This window comes from Ochotona curzoniae, unplaced genomic scaffold (genome assembly GCF_017591425.1).
Source record: "Ochotona curzoniae isolate NIBS_2020 unplaced genomic scaffold, NIBS_Ocur_1.0 scaffold_1037, whole genome shotgun sequence".
NCBI lineage: Eukaryota > Metazoa > Chordata > Mammalia > Lagomorpha > Ochotonidae > Ochotona > Ochotona curzoniae.
The window spans coordinates 11,849,261-11,871,633 of record NW_024467083.1 but is presented as its reverse complement, the minus strand read 5'-3'; the positions used below and the strand labels follow the sequence as shown (position 1 = coordinate 11,871,633).

Genomic DNA, 22,373 nt, shown 5'->3' with positions numbered 1-22,373 from the left:
TACAGAACCTTAAGAGAAAACAGCTATTGACCCAATAGCCTTAAATTTTCTCTTTTAACAAAATTATTCATGAAAGTTAAATGGCAAAAAAAAAAAAAAAAAAAAAAAATCAGGCTCCTTTCATTGTTGGCCACTTTCCCTATCCTTATCTTTAACAATGTGAGGATGGTAATATGAATTGAAGTAGCCCAAGGCAATGAAAAAGAAAGAGGAAAAACAAAGAGGTTAGGTAAATTATCTTTGCATAATCATGAGTTAATTACTCAAGCTGATATCCTTTCCCCGAGGGACTGTTTTCTCCATAAAAGCTCAGTCTAACCACAGGGGAATTTTTTTTTTTACTCTATCCATCTGTCCCAATGGAACAGCTTCAAGTTTTCCAGCTTTTCATTTTCATCTTTCAATTTCCTTTAAAATAGAGAGAAACACGGGATCTCCAACGAGTTCTAAGATGTCCGTTACTCACAGAATGCAAAGCTTTTCTACAGTTTACCCATTCCCTAGTGACACGGCATGTACTGCCGCAGAGCACAGCAATGCTCCACCAAAGGCAGAGGTACCGAGAGGCTGCACTTAAACAGTGAGACCTACAACGTACTTATTGTTTCCTGAGAAGAACTGGTAAGCCACACACAGTCAACACTTTTTAAAATGAGAAAGATGGCTAGATATTTAGAGTATAAATATGCTACTAAGAAAATAAATGTAAATCTGATGACAAATGCTTAATGCTTTCCTCCACATAGATTCCACACTGTGGAAAAGAGAACAACGTAGAAGAAAGAAATGTAAGTTAGAATATGCAATAGAAAGTAATATAAGAATCAGAAATTCTCTGTTAGTTCTTGACTGAACACACAAGCACAATGTTATTTATCCCTTCAAGGTAAAGTCTTTATAAATGGCCTTACTTTCCATGTGCTAAATCATATTCAGAGAGTGAGGGTGACTACATGTCAAGTCAAGATTAATTTAGGTCTTGGCTTCCTTAGTCGTTTTGTGAGGATCAACTGTTTTCTTATATATTTCAGCCTGGCACATGGTGGACTCTATAAATGCTAGCAGCTGCTGCTACTATTTCCATCAATATTACTGTACCACCGAACATTTAAAGCACACAATAAAACAGCAGACCAAGGGGTGCTTTTGGCTTTTATATTCTATGGTTATTTACTCCAACCTCCTCAGGAGAATGAGTTCTGCCAGACTTCAATGACACGTGGTGAACAAAGACAATGGAAAGATAGATAAGGAAAAATTAGAATAGGCAAGCCAAACAAAAGATCTAAAAAAATTAAAGCATCTGACCAAACAAAACCACACACACACACACACACACACATACCAAAAACAAAAATGAAAAAACCCAGTGAGAAAATAGCAACCCACATTAGGGGTAGATGCTCTGACTCTGTCTTTTCCCACGAATAGGTCTGGATAACAGGTCTTCTCTCAGCCAGGAAGAGATTATGAGCCCAAGAGAGATTATAAGAGGGGGAAGGTTTCTAAACTTTGCAACACCCCGATTTGCGAGTGTGGGGTGTATGAAGTATTTTGGGTTCCTTCCTGAGTATTAATGTTAACTTCTATTTTGAGACCAGAGAATATGGCACAGAATTGAAGCAGGAAGCTGGAGACTTAGCACTTGAGAGGGCACACCATAGTTATATTAAGGAATGATACTATCCTTACCTGTCTTTTGTGCCGTGTGGAACTGAGGAGGATAATCAACTGAAAGCATATCATTGATTTTTCATCAACTAAAGTCTACAATTCTCTTCAAATATATTCCAGATTTTTTCTTTGATACGTTCTTTTATCACATTCAACAAAGGAGTATGAAAAATTACTTGACGTTGGTATGATGGCTTCAACTGGCTAATCTTCCTTATTCAACTGCCAGCACACCATATGGATGCTGACTCTTGTCCCAGCTACTCCACTTCCAATCCAGATCCCTGCTGCTGATCTGGGAAAGCAGTGGAGGATGGCCCAGAGCCTTAGGACCCTGCACCTGTGTGGCAGACCTGGACAAGCTGTTATGACAATCTGGGAGTGAACCAACTCATGGGAGATCTTTCTTTCTGTCTCTCCTTCTCTCTGTATATCTGCCCGTCCAATAACATTTTTACTTTAAAGAGTAACTGATAATGTGAGAAAATGAGTTCAGAAAGGACAACACCTAATACATAGTTCTAAAACAGTCACAAATTAGCCTCATATGTAAAACATAGCTATAATACTCAAAGTTTTGATGATGGTGGTCTTATAAATTTAAATTACTGTCATATAAGTTTTAACTAACAGTTTTTAAACAAAAAATATGAGCTAAGTTCTAATTTTAGATCATCTGCAAGAAAAATACCTTACAGAATGATAAACTGAGAGAGGTACAACTTACTGTTGAATAACTGCTTTGGTTTTTGGAACTACGTCTACCAGGAATTTAAAGTTTTCTATAAGATATAGATCTACAGAAACAGTATGATTTTAAGTAAAAAGCAGAACAATCTGAGTTTTGTTATTTTTGATAAGTAAAAGTTACATTTAAAGCAAAATAAAAAAGGATTTATACTAAATTTCAACAAATGAAAACACATTTTCATGTCTGGCTATATCCAAGTACTCACAGATAAGGAGTCTATGCATTAAAAATTGTAGTTTTGCCAATGTCAGGACTAAAACACCTGAAAATCATTAAGTGCAGCATTGAAGGTTATCAGTAGGCTAACTGCCCCTTCCCCCTAATATAAACATATTGAATTATCTTCATCACAAGCCCAAAGAGTCCTTTGTTGTTGCAAATAAATAAATAAAGCTGACTGGATGTTAGCTGATAAAAAGGCTTAAAATATTTTTCAGAGTTTAAAATATTCAAACCTCAAATGCAGTATATAAAACCAAAAAAGCAGCTGAACTTTCAATTTCAGTCATTTTTATAAGCCAAGATTTCTAAAGTCACCAAAAGACCCTCCTCCATCGTACTTCAGTTACAACCTGAGCAGTGTTTAAGCACAGAAAGACTTGCTCCAACATTTCCAAACCTAGAAATGGCATTCCCTTCCAGAGGGAGCACAGCAATACAGTGTCAGGGTCATGGGAACGTAGGAGACACACTAGAGGTCAACAGAAGCTCGCCCTGTAAAGGCTACAAGGACATGACGAGGAAAAAAATCCATGGTAAAAGAAAAATGATCTGGACACTACGAGGGTGGGGGTGGAGGGAGAAAGATTAAGGCTAGCATTGTTTCCTTTTTGCTCCTGAAACATGAAAGAGGCGCATAAAGGCCTAAGCATGCTTTGAAGACCTTGTATACTTCATTATGAAAGCCAAAATGTTAAGCATCTGCTAAGAAAGACACCTAGTTGTGATCCTACTTACATGCAAAATTGTTTTATATTTTATGTCCAAAGGAATCCAACCATATTTTTTTCTTTCTCAGAGAAGACAGACCAGCATTCATTTCTAAGGCCCTGAATGCAACTAAGTTACATCCTATGCTCTTCTGCCCATGAATGAAGTGATCTCTTTCTCCCCCAGAAAAGCGGGAAGAGGAGATAGAGGGGAGAGCAGGCGACAGGAAGGGACAGAGGGCAGTGCAAGTATGCACAACGTGGGACACGTATTTCTTTAATTTTCAACTTGTTACTTTTAAAATGCTCAAAACCAATAGTACAATACCAAAAGTACATAGGTATTGTACCTACATTTAATAATCCTTAATCATTAACCTACATTTAATAATCATTAACATTTTGTCACATTTGTTTCATTCCTCCATTTTTTTTGGTGAAAATATGTGAACATTAGACAATTTAGCATGAAATCCCTCAGTACATTAATTCCAAAGAGTAAGAACATTTTTCTACAGTCACAATGCTATTAGCACATCTAAGAAATTAACATACAATCAGTTCTAAATTTTCTTAATTACATTAATTCCCCTGTGGCTGTTTTCCCCTCTCAATCCAAGAACCAAATGAGGATCACAGAGTGCATTTAATTGTGAAGGCTCCTTGCATCTGTAACGATCCTTTGCCTACTGTTTCCTTTTGACATTGATTTTTTTTTTTTAAAGAATCTACACTGTTTTGCAGAAGTTGTGAGGGTTGTTTGCTCATGATTAGTTTCAAGCTAAATACATTTGGCAAGAGTACCACAGAACACATCCTATATTTCCCTTGATATTATATGATGTTAGTTTTCAATCAGATGTTTTCAAAGGATAGAAACATTCTTCAATTAGAGCTCTGTCTTAAATAATTTTGATAGCAGTATCAATATCCAGGGTTTTTTTTTTTGTCAAATATTTTCAGCAAACCAGGCTGCTAAGATAATTGTGTGCTTTCTTTAGGTGTTATTGACATGATCTTCCTGTCAATTACAACGTTGCAATCACCTTGAATCTCATGGTATAACTGCTATACAAGCAGTAACTGCTATACATACATACATATACATATGTATGAGCACACACACACACTAATTCACAATTCAATTCTAACTATACTTGGGCTGAATATCTTTAATCTGAAAATCAGAAATTTACAACAATCCAAAATTTTTTCGTCAGATTAGGGATGCTAAATTTGTAAGCTCTATGCAACTGTGACACACACACACACACACGTACACACACACGTACACACACACACACACACACACACACACACACACACACACCCCTGACATCTGAAACTATTCTGGTCTAAACATTTCACTTAAAAGATATTCACTCTGTATCAAGGAAAACTGAGTAAGGTAATATTCTCATTCCAAATTCTATTTTAGAATTCTTGGCTTTAAACGGGATTTAACATACCTTAAAGGGGAATTTGAAATTTACTCTTTCTTGAATGAAATCAAATCAGTACGACAATGAGCAAACTGGAGTGATCTTTCTTAATAGTATGAATTAAAATCTCTCAAATTTTATTTTGTGGTTAAAAAAAGTTAATTTCATGCTTATTTCATAGCTCAGTAACATATATGCTTAATATGCTAAACAGTAAGTACTTTTAAAACCAGTAGAGACACAATGAATTTTAAGACACTTAAAAAGAAGCTAGCAGTAAAGTAATACCTGAGTGAAAATATTATGTGTTTGGCTTAAAATCCACCTGGCATCAGCATCAGGAGCTACTACTAATTTCAAGGTCCCAACGTAGACATCAGAACATAAAGTCCAGAAGTGCTGCTCCTGTAAACTGTAAACTCCTTGTAACTGCTGCACCTGAAATACAAAGGAAGATAGAACATCATGCTTGCAGTGTCCCTTCCACTGAAATTACTATATAGCAGATCAGTAAGCCTGGATTCCACCGATTGCATTTTCTTAAGATTTATTTTTATTGGAAAGTCAGATACATAGAGAGGAGAAAAGACAGAGAGGAAGATCTTCCATATTCTACTCTGCCTTTGAAGTAAATAAATAAATCTTTAAAAAGAGAAAGGGAGAGAGAAAGAGGTGAAAATTAAAGCAAGTTTAACAAATCCAGGGTTTCCCTATTCAACAGTGCAGAGTTTAGTGTATTTCCATGCGTTATCTGGGAAGGCCCCATGGGACAAAACTGTTCTAAAATATCCTATTTCAAAAGCAAAAACTTTAATGAACTCAAATCCAAATTCAAGCTTTCAACTTATTTCTCTGATTCTTTTAATAACAGTATTGAAAACAGATACTTGTAGCAATTGTTTCTACTTCTCCAATTTATTTTCCTTTTATCTACTCAAACCACGCTTTCTTCTCTACATGTCTCTGAAACAGTAGTGATGTTCATGACGCCAGTTAACAATCATTCTTACCGTAATTGATCTCTCCAGAATTAGCTGGCACAGTTGATTACTTGTTCCAACTTCAACATTGTGATACTCAACACTTCGGTTTCTAGCTCCTTTACTAACCACTTGCCTTCCTGGCTTTTCCACCTGCATGCTAAGTCTAAAGATGAAGGCAGAGCCGATAGAATAAAACTATAACCTCTGCCAAGATAAATATTTAGAATCTTCATGCTTTAGAGGTTATTAATATATCCTTGAAATTCTAAATCTGCATATTCAAGTATTTAACAAGAGGTATAATAGGCACTTTAATTTTAACATACTAAAATAAACTCAGTGTGTGTGTATGGAGAGGGTAGAATTTCCAACTTCAGACCTCTACCAGCCCAGCTTGAAACTCAGAAGTACCAGCACCATCTGTCAAGTTGAGTCAATACGTTTCCTTTGTGTTAATATAATTCACCTGCACAAACATCCCAAATATATATTTATCTCCACTTTCAGTGCAACAATAATCTAAACCATTAAAAAAAAAAAAAAAAGAAAGCAGATTCACAGGAAAAAGAGAGAGAGATCTTCTACCTGCTGTTTCACTCCCCAAATGGTCACAATGTCTGGAATGAGCCAATCTAAAGCCAGGAACTTCCTCCAGGCCTCCCATGTGGGTGCAAGTGCTAAAGGGCCTGAATATACTCTACTATTCTTCCAGGTCATAAGCAGAGAGCTGAATAGGAAGTGGAGCAGCCAGGACCAGAACCAGAACCCATACAGGATACTGGTACTGCAGGAGGAGGATTAGCCTATTAAGCTACCACACTGGCCCTAAGCCACTGCTTTTTTTCCCCTAGAGTTGCTTTTTATATAACAGCCAGGACAATCATATAAAATATGAGATTCATGATACTTCCAATGTCTAAACATGTTCCAATGTTTGCCAGTGACTGAGAGAGTCAAATTTGAGCCTCTCAGGATGAAAATCTCTATAGATCTGGTTAATGCCATTCTTTGCAACATTTCAAGTAACTCTTCCATTTATTTATTATTTATTATGCTTTAGCCATAATGGCCTTTCTTCCTGTTCTTCAAATCCATTAAAATAGTTCCAACCATAACACTGTTGTAATAAAATTTCTATCACCTGGATTTTCATATGGGTAAATCTTATCATCCAGGTTTTGGTTTCCTTGAAAATAACTTCTTCAGTGAATCTAATGTAAATTAGATAACAACATGGCGATTTCATCACATTATTTTATTTCTATAATAGCAATTGTCACTGATGTGTTCTTTGTTGATTTAAGGTTTAGTGTCTTTTTTGTTGTTGTCGTTATTCTTATTTGAAATGAAGATTCACAAACAGAAGGAGAGACAGAAAGAGAGAGACCGAGAGAGATACCTTGGTCCTGTTGGTTCACTCTCCAAGTGGCCATAAGGTTTGTGGCTGAGCCCATCTGAAGCCAGCAACTAGGGGCTGCATCTAGGTCTCCTACTTGGGTAAAGGGTTCCAAAGACTCAGACTATCCCCTACTGCTCTCTCAGGTCATCAGCTGAGAGCTGGATTGGAAGTGGAGCAGCCGGGAAAGGAACCGGGATGACTGGTATGACTGTTTGCCCTAGGCTACCCCATAGTGTCTGTGTTTTCCACTAGATGATACGCTAAGTGAGAACTTGCTTACCATTGTGTCCTAAGTATACGGTACAAAATGAGAAATAAAAAAGCATACTGGGGAATAACATTTAGCTAGAGTTTAAGAACTGATTGGTTGGGATGTTCCTATCACTGGAATGTCTAGGTGTGACATCCATGTTTAGCTCTTGATTCTGGCTTCACTAACGCAGACATAGAGGCAACAACAATGGCTCCAGTGGTGAGGCTCCTGTTGTTTATGTAGGAGAGAAGCAGACTCAGTTCCCGGCACTCGCCTCTCCTTGCTCTAGGTTTGGCTGTTGTGAGCATTTAAGAAGCGAACCTAAAAATGGGGGCTCTCTTTCTCTTGGTTTCTCAAATAAATAAAATATTTAAAAAGTGTATGCTGAATAAATGTCATCTGGTGTTCATTCTGTACTTTAAAAGAATTGCTCAATTTTTTAATGAGGAAAACATTTTTTCAGGTGATTTTATTCTAGTTTGGATAAATGGCAATCTTCATCACAGGTTAGGCATATAGTGCACCCAAATTTACGAAAACTGAAAACCTTTAACTGTTTGGAAACAACATAAAACTCAAAGGTTTGGAAGCTTTAAAACTCACCCTCTGATAGCACTGGGGTAAAGCATTTTCCAACAAGGGAGGAGTTCTCTGCATTAATATTCCAACAGATTCTTTTAAGAGAGGAATAACACTAAAGGAAGAAAACAAATTTGTTTATTAAAGTGACAATTCCATCTTTCACGAAAGCAAAATTATATCTGCTTACTATAGAACATAAGATTTACCAGAATAACAACAAGAAAAAACCAAATCACAGTCATTGTTCCAAACTCTTCATATAATCACCAAACTAGTAAAAACTGTGGAAAAAAAGTATCAATACACAGATAATTAAGCTTACCCAACTGAATATTGGGTCATCTAAAATCTAAATGTAGCAAATATTCAGTTTCTATTTACACTAAGTCTCCATGTAGTCACAATCTTCCAAGACAGATAATCCATCAGACCAACTAGAAATTAAATATTATTGGATACCTTCATAGCAAAGTTAAGAGAAACGAAAACATTAATATTGGTTTGTCAGTTTGTTATTGTTCAAATTTGGTAATTCAACAGTTTGCATGTCACTATTTGTAAACTCAGTGCCTTTAAGGATGGCACCCCAAACCTCTGAGACATAGTTAGTCTTCAGCCAGTTATTTAGATGATTAAATCTATACAAACCAATTAATAATATAAAATGAAAGTGACTAGTGTAATAATTTACTAATCCAACTGGACATCAAATACACCTTAGAGTCTTCTTTCATTTCAGTTTCTGACATACTAAATAGGAATCATTTGAAAGGATGGTCTAGAAATCTACTTTTTTTTTTTTTTTAAGATGTATTTACTTGTATTTGAAAGGTGATTTACACAGAGAGAAAAGAGACAAAGTAAGATCTTCCATCCACTGGCTCAGGAGCCAAATGGCTGAAACAACCCAAGCTGACTTGGTCTGAAGCCAGGATCCTCGAGCTTCTCCCAGGTTTCCCATATCGGTGCAGGGCCCAAGGACTTGAGTCAGCTTTTGCTGATTTCCCAGCCACATCAGTATAAAGGTGCAACAGAAATGGACAGCCAGGACTTGAACCAGCACCCGTAAGGGATGCTGGCACTGTTGGCAGAGACTTAACCTGAATTTTAATCCCCACTTTATGTATTTCATAAGCTCTCCACCTTCAATATCATTGATGGAAATATAAATAGTATGGCCATGTGGAAAAACAGAACAGAGGTTCTTCATAAAACAAAATATGGAACTACCACAAGACTCAGCAATCCCATTACTGTATAGATATTCAAAGGTAACTGAAATCAGTTGTCAAATAGAAATTTGAACTTGTATGTTTATTTCAATACTACAATGACCAAGAAATGGAAACAACTTCTGTGTCTATTAACTGAAGAATGGATGAAGAAGGTGTGGTACAGAAGCATAATTCTATTCAGCTACTGTAAATAACAAAATATATTCATACGTAACAGCATAGATAGAACCAAGGGCTATGTAAAATAAACCGACACAGAAAAGAAAGTATTGTATGGTCACACCCATATGTGCAAACTTTTTAAGTTGGCCTCACAGTGGGTCAGATACAACGGTGATCACCAGAGGCTGCAGAGCAGCTGGGAAGGAGGGCTATGAAAAGTAGGAGTGAGTGCTGCTGTAATGTGACTATCAGTAATCACAAGCACTGGGTGTTTTTCTTTAAAACAAAAAGCTAGGAGAAGTTTTCAATGTCTTGTCATAAAGAAAAGATTGATATTGGTATAACGTATGTTACACAATGTATACACATACACCAAAATATCATGTTACCCCATAAAGATGAACTGATTTTATATTTTAGATGATTACTTAATCTCTAGAAAAAAAGCTTAGGAATCACTCCAGGTGCTCCCGACACGTCAGGGTGCTGACTTTGTTCTCTCAGTTTCCTGAGAGGTCAGATGTAGACAGTGCCCGTGTTTAAGCTTAGAGGATCTCAAAGTTTCCAAAGCAAAACTTGGCCAGATAGTGACACAGGTGATAGAAATAAAAGGAACATATACCATTCCTGGAAGTTCTCCCAGGAAGAGAAGCTGAAGTTGAAGTGTACACTGAGATCAGTTGTGTTTTTGACAGACAGAAAAGAACAAGAAGATTCAGATGAAGACCACAGGCAAGAGACAAGCTTGTTTTGTTCACTACTGTATTCCTAACGAGGTCTCAGAAAGTGCTAATCTCAAGGCAGAACAATGACAATTTTTGGGTGAATTACTGATATGCATGCAGACACTAGGTACTGTGAATCTGAACTAAAGAAAATTAAAGAAAGAAATTAAGAAATTGTCCCCATACTTTAAGAGTACAAGGATAAGTACCTGGATAATGAGGACAAACATATAGGAAAGGTAAACACAGAGAAATAACTGAAACCCACAAGGAGATCCATGGTAAGGCGATTCTGGATTATTCAAAGTTGAGCAGGGTATAGCTGCAGTAAAGATAAAACAACTAAATGTGGAGGGCCAGCATGATGGCTCAACTGGCTAATCCTCTGACTACAGAATGCAGTGCTGACACTGATATGGGAGCTGGTTCCTGTCCTGGCTACTCCATTTCCCTCCCAGCTCCTGCTTGTGGCCTATGAAGGCAGTGGAGCATGGCCCATGGCCTTGGAACTCAGTACCTATGTGTGAGACCAGGAAGAAGCTCCTGGCTAGTGGTTTCAGGATGGCTCACCTCCAGTTAGTGTGGCTATTTGAATGCAAGATCTTTCTGTCTCTCCTTCTTTCTGTAAATCTGCCACTCCAATTAAAAAAAGAAATCTTAAAAAAAAAACTAAAACTAAATGTGAAGAGGAGTTTCAGCAATATTCAAGAATAACATGCTTTAGTCAGTGACTTAAGAACCAAGAATTATTAGATATCATTCTTACCTGTTTCTTCTCCCTTATAACTCTCATTCTATAAATCAAATTCTCAGGGTTTTTCATCCTAAGTATTTTTTCTTTCTACCTCATCATTTTCCCTTCATTCTACCAAGCAAGTCTATAATAATTTCCATTATCTTTCACTTGAATTTTTATAACAGGCCGGCCCTAAGTTGTTCCTTAGCCTTCAGTTCCTAAAGTTTACCTGACAGGTAGCCTCAAATGGCTTCTAATGGCTCTTACCCCCAATATTCGCATCCTTGTGTAGTCACAAGTGGATATATGTACAGAGAGGCAGGACTTAGTGATCTGCTGCTAATAAATACACTATGGAAAAAGTTATGCCACTTCCAATATGGTTTAAAAGACCCTGCTTACCTCTCATTTGCTCCCTCACAGTTGCCATATAACAAACAGTGTGACAGAGCTGAATGCAGGAATTAATCAAAGGGGAAGTAGACCTTCAGTCCCACTACTAAAAGGAACGTAAACTGGGCTTGGAATCATGCCTCAACTGGCTACCTCTCAGCCTGAAGGTATCAGCAAACCATATGGGTGCTAGTCATGTCCTAATTCTTCCACTTCCAGGATGTGGGACAGCAATGGAGGCTGGCCCAAAGCCTTGAGACCCTGTATCCATGTGGGACACCAGGAAGAAGCTCCTGGATTCTGGTTTTTGACCAGTTCACAAGCCGGGAGCTGGATGGAAAGAGGGGCCGCCGGGATTAGAACTGGCGCCCATATGGGATCCCAGGCATGCAAGGCGAGGACCTTAACCACTACGCCACTGCGCCACCACGCCGGGCCCGAGTATAAGCCCTTTTACATGGTGTATGTTGAGCTCTGCCTTCTATCAACCCTTGCTTCAAATGCAGAGAGTATCTTTGTACCAATTGTACTTATATAAAGAGACGAAAATTTGTAGGTTTACAAAAAAAAAAAAAACAAACAAACAAACACAGTACAATTCCTTTCCTCTTTAGAAATCACTCATTTGACACTCAGTTCAAGAACCACATGCAGACAAAGCTCTCAACATTGTATTACACTTTAAATAGTAATATTTTTTAAAAAATCAGAAGTAGGTAATACACACCACATCTTGGTGATGGTTGGGTGGCTCATACTACAGATTACAGTCTTGTATTAAGTAACTGAATGAAATGTCTAACAGTCCCTCTGTCAAATGAACCGAGACCTCAATTACTTTGAACTTTAGGAAACGGTCTAATTTTTTTAAAACAATCTTCAGTACTGTTGGGTCTGGAATTTATCCCACTGCCTTGAACAGAGGAGTTCCACATGAGATAATGCAAAAGCAAAGGAACTTTATTGCTAGTGTGCTAGGGTCCAAGTCCCATCCAGCGCAGTGGAGTCTTGACAAGGACCCCAACCATACAATTCACATAGTCCATATAGGGTTTTGGCTGCAATTCTAGGAATGGACCATTGATTCTACAAACATGCATTGGCTAGATTGTAATCCATCAGTTTCTATCACCCATGACCACTCTCATGGTCGGTCTCACTTATCTGTGCCCACCCCAGTGGTCAGCCTCTAGCATCACGACCACCTGATAACTAGGGGCCTTTCAAGTTGCCTCTGATTGGTCAGTTCAGTCTAGGGTGTGTGGTGGTTCACTTCGGGGAAGTGAGTGCCTCAATTCTAGGGACTGAAACTTAGACCTACCCTCTCTGAGGCCTGCCCAAGGCCTGTCATGGCTTTACTTTGGTTCCCCTTGTAGGAAGCAAAGCTCTCATTACAGAAGCCAAGCTTGGTCTTATTTTCTTTATTGCTAGACATTAATTTATTATTGAACCATTTCCTAATACTACTCCTTGACTTAATTTCGTATTACTATCATTCTAGTACTATTTACCTACTGCTTAACACACTATTCTATTGATTCCTCCATCACTCAGTACACTTTAATACTACTTAACCTCTTTAGTTCCACAGTCTCACAGTACACGTTATGCTCACACTTCTCACTATTACTAAAAAAGTCAAACTAAAACAGAAAAAAAAAAAAGACTTTCTAGTGAAATGAATATTAGATGTAAACATCTATTTAAAAATAATAACAGATCAGTGTTGTGGCATGGTGGATTAAGAAACCACCTGTGACACAGCAAAGATGGCCCAAGCACTTGGGATCCCGACACTCACGCTGAGACCTGCATGAAGAACCTGGTTGCTCATTTCATCTGTCTCGCAAATGTGACCATTTGAAGAGTTAACGAGTAAGGACATTCTGGACTTCTCTCCCTCCCCCACTCTATTTCAGATTTATCTGAGATAAATAACTGAGATTTACTGATTTATATTGGAAAGTCACATTTACAGAGAGAAGCAGATATACAGAAAGATCTTATATCCGCTGGTTTACTCCCCAAGTAACCACAATGGCCAGAGCTGAGCCAATCTGAAGCCAGGAGTTAGGGGCTTGCTTCTTCCTGGTCCTCCACATGGGTACAGGGTTTGAACCATCCTCACTGCTTTCCCAGGCCAGAAGTAGGGAAGTAGAGCAGCCAGGATATGACCCAATGCCCATATGGGATCCCGGTGCATGCAAGGTGAGGACTTTAGCCACTATGCTACCACAGTAGGCCCAAATAAATAAATTTCTTTTAAAAAATAACTAAAGACATAAAAATAGTTAAAATGAATTAAAATAGCAATTTCTTTTTAAAGTGAGCCTGTCCTTACTTGGCTATAGTATGAAACTTTGAACTGTCGTCTTAGATGAGAATTTTACTGAAAGGTTTGCATTTAACAGCAGCAAGCATGTGACAAAAGCATACTTGATATGCCACACCAGTTTTCTCCAATAGCAGTTTTAAAATAATGTTGCAGCTACAAAGCTCTAATGAGGTCATGAAACTGGGATAGGGAAAAGGTAATTGCTAAATCACATGGTGCTATGCAGTTGAGAATCAAGTTCAATTTCTATGATTATTTCAAAGAGCATAAAGATGCAAGAGAAACCTGCAGAAACCATAGGTTTTGCCTTTTAAAATTGTGTTTAGCTCAGGAGTTTGTGCTCATATTTTTCTGACTTACTGTAGTATTGAGGAATCATAAAACAGATCTTAGCATAGACCTAGCTAGCCATAATGACAGGGTATGTGGAAAAAGACCAGCGTAGCAGATTCCTGACTGAGCTAAGACTTAGAGCTCTAGCCAAACCCCAAAAGGAAGCATTTGGAAACAATTAGAGGCTCACTTCTGGTTGACTAACCCAATTCTAGTTTTCACAATGAAATACTATCTTCCTATCATATGTAAAAAGGGATGAGTCATTAGGTTTAAGTTCTTCAAAAGCTCAAAACAAATAAAATTTATAATTAAAAAAATCATAACAAACTAAGTGATCAACACTTAGTTTTAAAAGCCAGTTACTTTGCTAAGGAAAATTTAATAAAATCCTACTTAATAGGCCTTTTAGTGAATTAACCTTACCATTTCCACAGCAAATAAAATTTCTAAGACTAAATATAAGGAAATCAAACAAAAGTATCTATATTATGAGAGCTTTTGAAGCACAATCTACTTTAAAGTGTTAAAACATTTATTTAGATTTAGGAACAAACATCCAGAAATGATCACTAAAATACAACTATGATTCTACTTTATGAAGTGGGTCATGGGTTAAGTCCTGCTCCAGAAAACCACTGCTTCTGATAACCTAAAAATAAATAGGAAGAAAACTGCTTTTTAAGGTAGTTCAAATATTTGAAGACCTGGCATACATCATCTACGTCCCATACACACCTACATAAATCCGTAGTGATGGATTAATGTGAATCCCAAGCTCCATAGGCCTAATATGGGGCAGATAATACAAACTTATACCACCTGAGGCTATAGTTTACTTTATAATTTTACTGACTTTTTGTAACCTATGGATGAAATTTCTACATGTTACTCAATGATGGGGTTAAGAGGACATTCTATGGTACCTAAAGAACTTGGAGCAAAAACCAGGAAAAGGTCACCCCATTCCTTAAGCTTCTGCAATCTGGTTATAACAATCTAATGCATCTGGTCTTTCAGCCAAAAGCATCTGTTTATAATGTCAGATTAATAAATAAATTATAACATCTTTGTTTAGGTAGCATGGAATAGTTTTAAAAGTACTTTCATAAAATTTTAATAACTTAATCTTCATAACAAGATGAAGACCCTTGAGAAAATGCTTGAATCACAGAGCATCAGATGAAGGTTAAGACTACAAGAGATCATATGGACACACTCTTATTTTGCATATTTAAAAAAAAAAGCTGACTCACAAGTTAAGCTGACTTTTACTTTGTTGCACAGGGGTAAGAGGAAGAATTGGGTGTGACAAAATGAAACTCAAACCTGCTGCATTGAGTCTTACATGACAAGATAGCCAGGTCATGATTTCCTCTTTGCTAGTGTTCAACACAGTGCTTGCTGTATCAAACTACTGAGTAAGCACTTCACATCTATCTGCTAATGCATTCCTTATTCAGTAATGTGACTGGAAAAATGTTGGAATGTAGAATAGCTTTCATTTGACTTGACTTTCAACTCTTCACAGTAACAGCTAAATTTAGTAAAACAATAAGAGCGGTTCAATTCAGTCACCTACACAAAGGAAGCAAGGAGGGAAAGAATCTTATCCTCTATTCAAACACAGATAAGAAAAGAGTAATACTTGGGAAGGAACAATCAACATTCTCAAATCTCAGTGTGCAATTTGTTACCTTATACAGTCTTTTCTCACTTTTATTAAACTCAATCATATAAATCAAAAAGGTTCTTAAAATGGTTAGCTTGAAATTAATAAAGTTAGAGCAAAAAGAACTCTACAAAATATACATAGCATTAAAGTCAGGCAGCAATAAACTCTTGCTTGTATCAATGGAGGTAATATTTGTACTGAACAAGTCATTAGATGTGGAGGGATCTTCTCCCAATCTCTGTCAATGGTTGAAAGCAGTCTAGGGCTAAAGTGAGAACCACAGCAAATCCGCATATAAAAAGCACACAAGTAGCTAAGCAGGATCTCATTTAGAAAAGCAGCACAAGCACTCATTAAGAATCTCAAAATCAAATTAATTATCATCTGGATAGCCTCAGCTACCACAAGATTTCATCCAAAAAAGTCTTTCAAGGTTGTAAGAATAATGGAGAATCAGTAAGACTATAGTGCCAATACCTAGTTCCAAAAAGCTGCTAAGAATCTGAGCAAAACCATGTTTGCCTAGCTTAAATTAAAAGTTGGCATACTTATAACTGAATCGATTTACATGGTGTTCAAACCTCATCATTTCCTTATAATGAAGTTAAAGAGCTTCACAGTTTAATGACTGATTGTGTCACTAGAAAAAAAAATCCAGTATCCAGGAGGAGAACTGGAGAAAAGAGCATCATTCAACCCGTAGTCCCAACTTCTTTGCCCTCTGAGACGCAGGTAGCTGTCCAACAGTCCCAATATTATTTATTGAAAGGACCAGCCTTTCTGAAGCTTCGCTGGCTGTACATGCAGGGGCTCACTTCTGGGGTTTCTAATCAATTCCATGAGTCTTTACTCCTGTACCAGTACCAGTTGTTTTGATGCACTGCCTGCAGTATGTCTAGAGCTCTGGAATGTGATTCCTCCAGCTTTGTTTTTATTTTTCAGGATAGCTTTGGTTATCCTTGTACTTCCAGATGAATTTTTGTATCATCTTGTCTATTTCTAAAAATGTTGTTAGGATTTTGATTGGAATCACACTGAATCTGCATATGACTTTTGGTAACATAAATATTTTGATGATGTTGATTCTATTGACCCAGGAAGATGGTAAATTTCTCCACTTATAATGTCTTATTGTAACGTTTTGTAATTTTCTTTTTTTTTTTTTTTGTAGAGAGAAGCTTTGTTTTAAAGATTTATTTATTTTTATTGGAAAGTCAGACATACAGAGAGGAGGAGAGACAGAGAAGAAGATTATCTGTCCGATGATTCATTCCCCATGTGGCCAAAACGGCCGGTGCTGTGCTGATCTGAAGCCAGGAATCCAGATCCTCTTCCAGGTTCCCATGCATCTGCAGGGTCCCAAGGCTTTGGGCCATCCTCGACTGGTTTCCTAGGCCACAAGCAGGGACCTGGATGGGAAGCAGGGCTGCTGGGACTAGAACCAGCATCCATATGGGATCCTGGGCATTCAAGGTGAGCACTTCAGCTGCTAGGCTACTGCGCTGAACTCCACAGAGAAGTTTTATTTACAAAGTGACCTAGTGAACATGGAAAGAAGAGGGGAGGGGAAAGCACTTCCTGGGAGAGGGATGGAAAATGGGGTGCCTCTTGAAGGGAAAAAAGGTACCCTACTCCACTGATGGTGGGAATGTAGCCTAGTGCAACCACTATGGAAGTCAGTATGAAGATTGCTCAGACAACTGAAGATAGATCTGACAGTTATCCCACTCCTGGCAATATATCCAGAGGAAGTGAAATTTGTATATGACAAAGTAACCTGCAAGTCTATATTTACAGCAGTGCAATAGATGATAGTGAAGACATGGAAAAAGAAACTGGCATAGCTGCTGCATTAAAAGAATGAAATTTCATTTGCAACAAAAAGGTCCCAACTAGATATCATTATATACAAGGAAATAAGCCAATCACAAAAGCACAACAAATACCATGTTCTCTTATGATATAAGGCAAACTTCACATAAAATACAAGGTCAATAGATTCAGAGGTAAACACGTATATATATACATTGTCATAGATGAACTGTATAATGGTGACTAGCATACAAGGAAGTGAAGAAACACTGCAGTATGCATCTTCTGAATAAAACAAGGGCTCCTAATAAAACTATTAATTATATCTTTACAACAGAATACTATACTTTCTACCTTTGCCTATGCACACAATGTCATGATACACTTAGATAGCAGAATGCAGTACCTGTGACTGTTACTGAAAGACTATATTATTGTAATAATATGGGGGAATACAGTGGGAACGGGCAATGGGAGGGTGCAATGGGGAATCTGTGCCTATGGAACCGCATCATTAAAAAAACACAGAGATAGAGATGAACAATAATAACAGAATAAAATAAAATCGCTGAGCTAGCATGTTGGATCAATTGGCCAATCCTCTACCTCTACGTGCCAGCATCCTACTTGTGTTTTGGCTGCTCTAGTTCTGATCCAGCTTTTTGATTGTGGCCTGGGAAAGCCATGGAGGATTGCCCAAGTACTTGGGACTCTGCACCTGCATAGCAGACCCAGAAGAAACTCCTGGCTCCTGGCTTTGAACCAGCTCATCTCTGGCCTTTGAGGCCATCTGGGGAGTGAACAAGCGAATGGAAGATATTTCTCTCCTTCTTCCCTCTCTGGGTAAATCTGCCTTTCCAATAAAATTAAATACATCTAGTTACCCCCCAAAATGATGTTTATTTTAAGGTTTGGTATTAGGCTATTTAAGACTTGGTAGCAGTGATGCAATTGACCTTTCGAACTAACCAAGTTGGGAGCTGGTTCATGCCCTGGCTGCTGCTGTACCTCAGATACAGTTTTTTGTCTATTGTCTAGGAAAGCAGTGGAGGATGGTCCAGGTCCTTGTGACCCTGCACCCACATGGGAGACTGGCAGAAAGCTCCTGGCACCTGGTTTCAAATTGGCTGAGTTGTAGCCACTGAGGCCATTGGGAATGAACCAGGAGAAAGAAGAACTTCCCTATTTCTCCTTCTCTCTCTGTAAAATCTGACTTTCAACAAAAAAAATCTTAAAAAAAAAAAAAAGTTGCCAAGATCTAGTATTTCTAAAGTAACCAGGGAACTAGTTCCAATGAAATGCACATTTTTGTTCCTCCATTCCCCCACTTTTCCCATCTGATGATGTCTGAATAAGAGTCAAGTAACATTAAAAAAAGTATGCAACCCATCTAGTATGGTAAGATTACATTTAAGTAGATGGAGTCAGCTGTGCAACAGCCCTCCTTGGAGAAGGAAGACAAATGGGCCAACAGGCAATTCAACATATTTCTCATGTCGCAGGCGACACTCAATAATACACACTATCAAAAGTATCATTCCTATTTTAAAGATGACAAATGGTGGCATAAAGAGTCTAATTGAATGTGCTTCCCCAGTTTGCATTTCTGCCTCCAGTGAAGCCAGGAAAACGGTTTTGCAAGTTCTCCCAAAGCATTTTTGTCTACAGGAAAGTCCTAAGGTTAGGTAGGAAATGCTGATCTTCAAAGTGTTACAGAAAGCTTGTACCACAGAAAGAACAGAAAAGTCTCAGGACAATTTGAACAGCAAAAATGACCCAAGAGAACCTTGGCAAGAGGTAGTGATGGCAAACAATGTGCAAGTTTTCCACCATCTGAGAGCTCACTGGTATGGTCAAAACATGACCAGAGATAAATCCCTAACACTTAATTTCCGTTCTGGGACCATACTCAGTGCTAGCTTTTTGTTCTCTCTCTTTTTAAGGTAGGCTAATAATTTTATTTTAAAATAATTGTTATCTTCTCTTTAAGTGCTGACTTTCAAAACCACATTTGCTCTGAGGAAATCTAGCATTAAAAAAATCAAAAGGAAAGATTCTGTGTTTACACAAATTGAGTTTTTAAAAGCATCTCAATGAGAATACACACACACACATATATATTTTTGTTGCTGCGTGATTCAAAGCCGATTTCTAATTGTAATATAACTTGGATGCTGAATATGTTAAAATAGTTGCTAAGGTACAAATAGAAATGTTTTCAAAAGTTGAAAAGCTTAATTCATTGATTCTACCCAGGGGTACAGAGTTGGAAGTTAATTATACATATAAGTAGGACAATTAATGTTAAAGAAAAGGGAGTGATTTTTGCAGCAAGTGAATTAACAGTTAAGAAAATCTTAGTATGTTTTCCACCTTTTATGATTTACTTTTATTTTTTAAGGGCTAAAAATCTTAACTATCATAAAGACTAATTTTTTGAACCTGTCATTGATACTGTCTCAACCCAGATGTTTCGAAGAATGGAACTTGCATTATTTTTAACATATTGTTTACCCAATACTATGTCAATTAATTCCATAATGTTGTATAATGATACTGAGGCCTTGTTGGGGCTTTTAACTGACTGGATCTTTACTCTGTTAGACCTATCTTCAGACCATAGAAGGTCTCCCCAAGAGGCCACTGAACTTATCTGGACAATAAGACGCTGAACTTTATGCTAGGCATGTGTTTGCAAGCAATGAATCTCAACTGAACTTGAACTATGTTTATGCAACAAGGTGGAGGAATCCACCATGGAGGGAGGGGTATGGGAGGGGTGGGGGGGATCCCCAGCGCCTATAAAACTGTACTACATAATATAATGTAAGCAACAATAAAAAAAAATATATATATATATACATATTTAATGCCTCACTTTTGATCTCTTCCTTTTGTTCAGCCTGGAAGAAGTTACATTTTTATCCTATAATCATTCCTCTGGTTATTTTCAAAATTAAATGCACGCATGTAGATCACTTGCAAATTCCTTCTTCTCTTACAGAATGTATCAGTGCTTTCATGGACCTTGTGCTATGCAACTCTGAATTGTGTGTCACGCCAAATGTTATTTTGCTTTAATGATATATCTTGAAAAATCACAATACAATACAAAGATCATTCTTCTTAGAGTTGTCCAGAAGTCTCTTATTGACACTGTGTTTTTCCCAATTTTATTACAAAGAAAGTCACAATGACTTATAAATATGTTCTCGTTATCTTTTCCGAGACAACTGGGATATATTTCTGAAGTAAGATTGCTTAATCAAAAGTAAACGTTCACTTAATGCTGCCAGAGACTGACAAATTTCTCCCCACAGGATAATACCATTTTCATTCCTATCAGCAAGGTGCCAGAGTGCCTACTTCATCACAGCTTTGTAAAAAGATTACGCAAACTTGTGAATAATTATCAACTTGTTAGACAGGTATTTTAAGTTGCAATTTCTTTTTTTTTTAAAGATTTATTTATTAAAAAAACAAGAGAAAGTGAGAATCAATAGCATTAAAGATGAAAAAGGCAACATAACAACAGACACTGCAATCATTAAGAAAATAATTAGAAATTACTACAAAGAACTGTACTCCCACAAATTTGAGGACCACCAAGAAATAGAAAAGTTCTTGGACTCCCACCACTTACCAAAACTCAGTCCGGAGGCAACTGCAGAATTAAATAAACCCATAACCGAGGTAGAGATAGAAACAGTCATCAAAGATCTCCCAACGAAAAAAAGCCCAGGCCCAGACGGCTTCACTACAGAATTCTACAAAACATTCCGAACAGAACTAACCCCAATCCTCTACAAGCTCTTCAAAACAATAGAGGAGGAAGCAACCCTCCCAAACTCATTCTATGAAGCTAACATCACCTTAATCCCAAAACCGGACAGAGAACCATCAGAGAAGGAAAACTACAGACCTATTTCTCTGATGAACATTGATGCTAAAATTCTCAACAAAATCCTAGCCAATAGAATTCAAAAAATCATCAGACAGATCATTCATCCGGATCAAGTAGGATTCATCCCTGGAATGCAGGGATGGTTCAACATTCGGAAATCCATAAATGTTATAAACCACATCCAAAAACTGCAAAACAAGAACCACATGATAGTTTCAATAGATGCAGAAAAAGCTTTCGACAAAATCCAACACCTCTTCATGCTAAAAACTCTAGCCAAAGTAGGCATAGATGGGAAAATCCACAACATAATCAAAGCAATTTATGAAAAACCCAATGCCAGTATCATACTGAATGGAGAAAAGCTAGAACCCTTCCCACTGCGATCTGGAACAAGACAAGGGTGCCCGCTATCACCACTGCTATTCAACATAGTCCTAGAGGTACTTGCAGAGGCCATAAGACAAGAAAAAGAAATCAAAGGCATACGTATAGGAAACGAAGAAGTCAAGCTTTCACTATATGCAGATGACATAATCCTATACATAGAAAAACCAGGAGACTCAATACAGAAACTGCTAGAACTTATACGAGAGTTTGGCAGAGTGGCTGGGTACAAAATTAACGAACGAAAATCAACAGCCATAGTGTACGCAAATAACACCAAGATGGAAGAAGATCTAACCAACAGGATACCATTCAAAATAGCAGAGAGAAGTATGAAGTATTTGGGAATAAATTTAACCAAAAGCGTAGGAGACCTATTCGAAGAAAACTACAAACTATTTAAAAAGGAAATTGAACAAAACCTCAAAAGATGGAATAACATCCCGTGCTCCTGGATAGGCAAAATCAATATCATTAAAATGTCTATACTACCACAAGCAATATACATTTTCAATGCAATTCCAATCAAATTGCCCAAAACATTCTTCACGGAACTGGATACAATGATTCAAGAGTTCATCTGGAAACACAAAAAACCACGAATAGCTAGAACCATCCTGAAAAATAAGAAGTTAGCAGGGGGAATCACAATCCCGGACCTCT

The 22,373-nt window shown here is 37.5% G+C and overlaps 1 protein-coding gene across 3 annotated transcripts in view; it reads right to left on the bottom strand.

Moving 5' to 3' along the window:
- The window catches only part of SLC30A7 (solute carrier family 30 member 7), a 75,809-nt gene that overhangs the window by 9,957 nt on the left and 43,479 nt on the right, over positions 1-22,373 (bottom strand). For all 3 annotated transcript variants that reach the window (XM_040999084.1, XM_040999085.1, XM_040999086.1), the window contains 2 exons: positions 8,035-8,125; positions 5,085-5,234 (listed from right to left, as the gene is read on the bottom strand). In XM_040999084.1, coding sequence (XP_040855018.1) covers positions 5,085-5,234; positions 8,035-8,125 — 241 coding nt within the window. The remainder of the gene's footprint in view (positions 1-5,084; positions 5,235-8,034; positions 8,126-22,373) is intronic.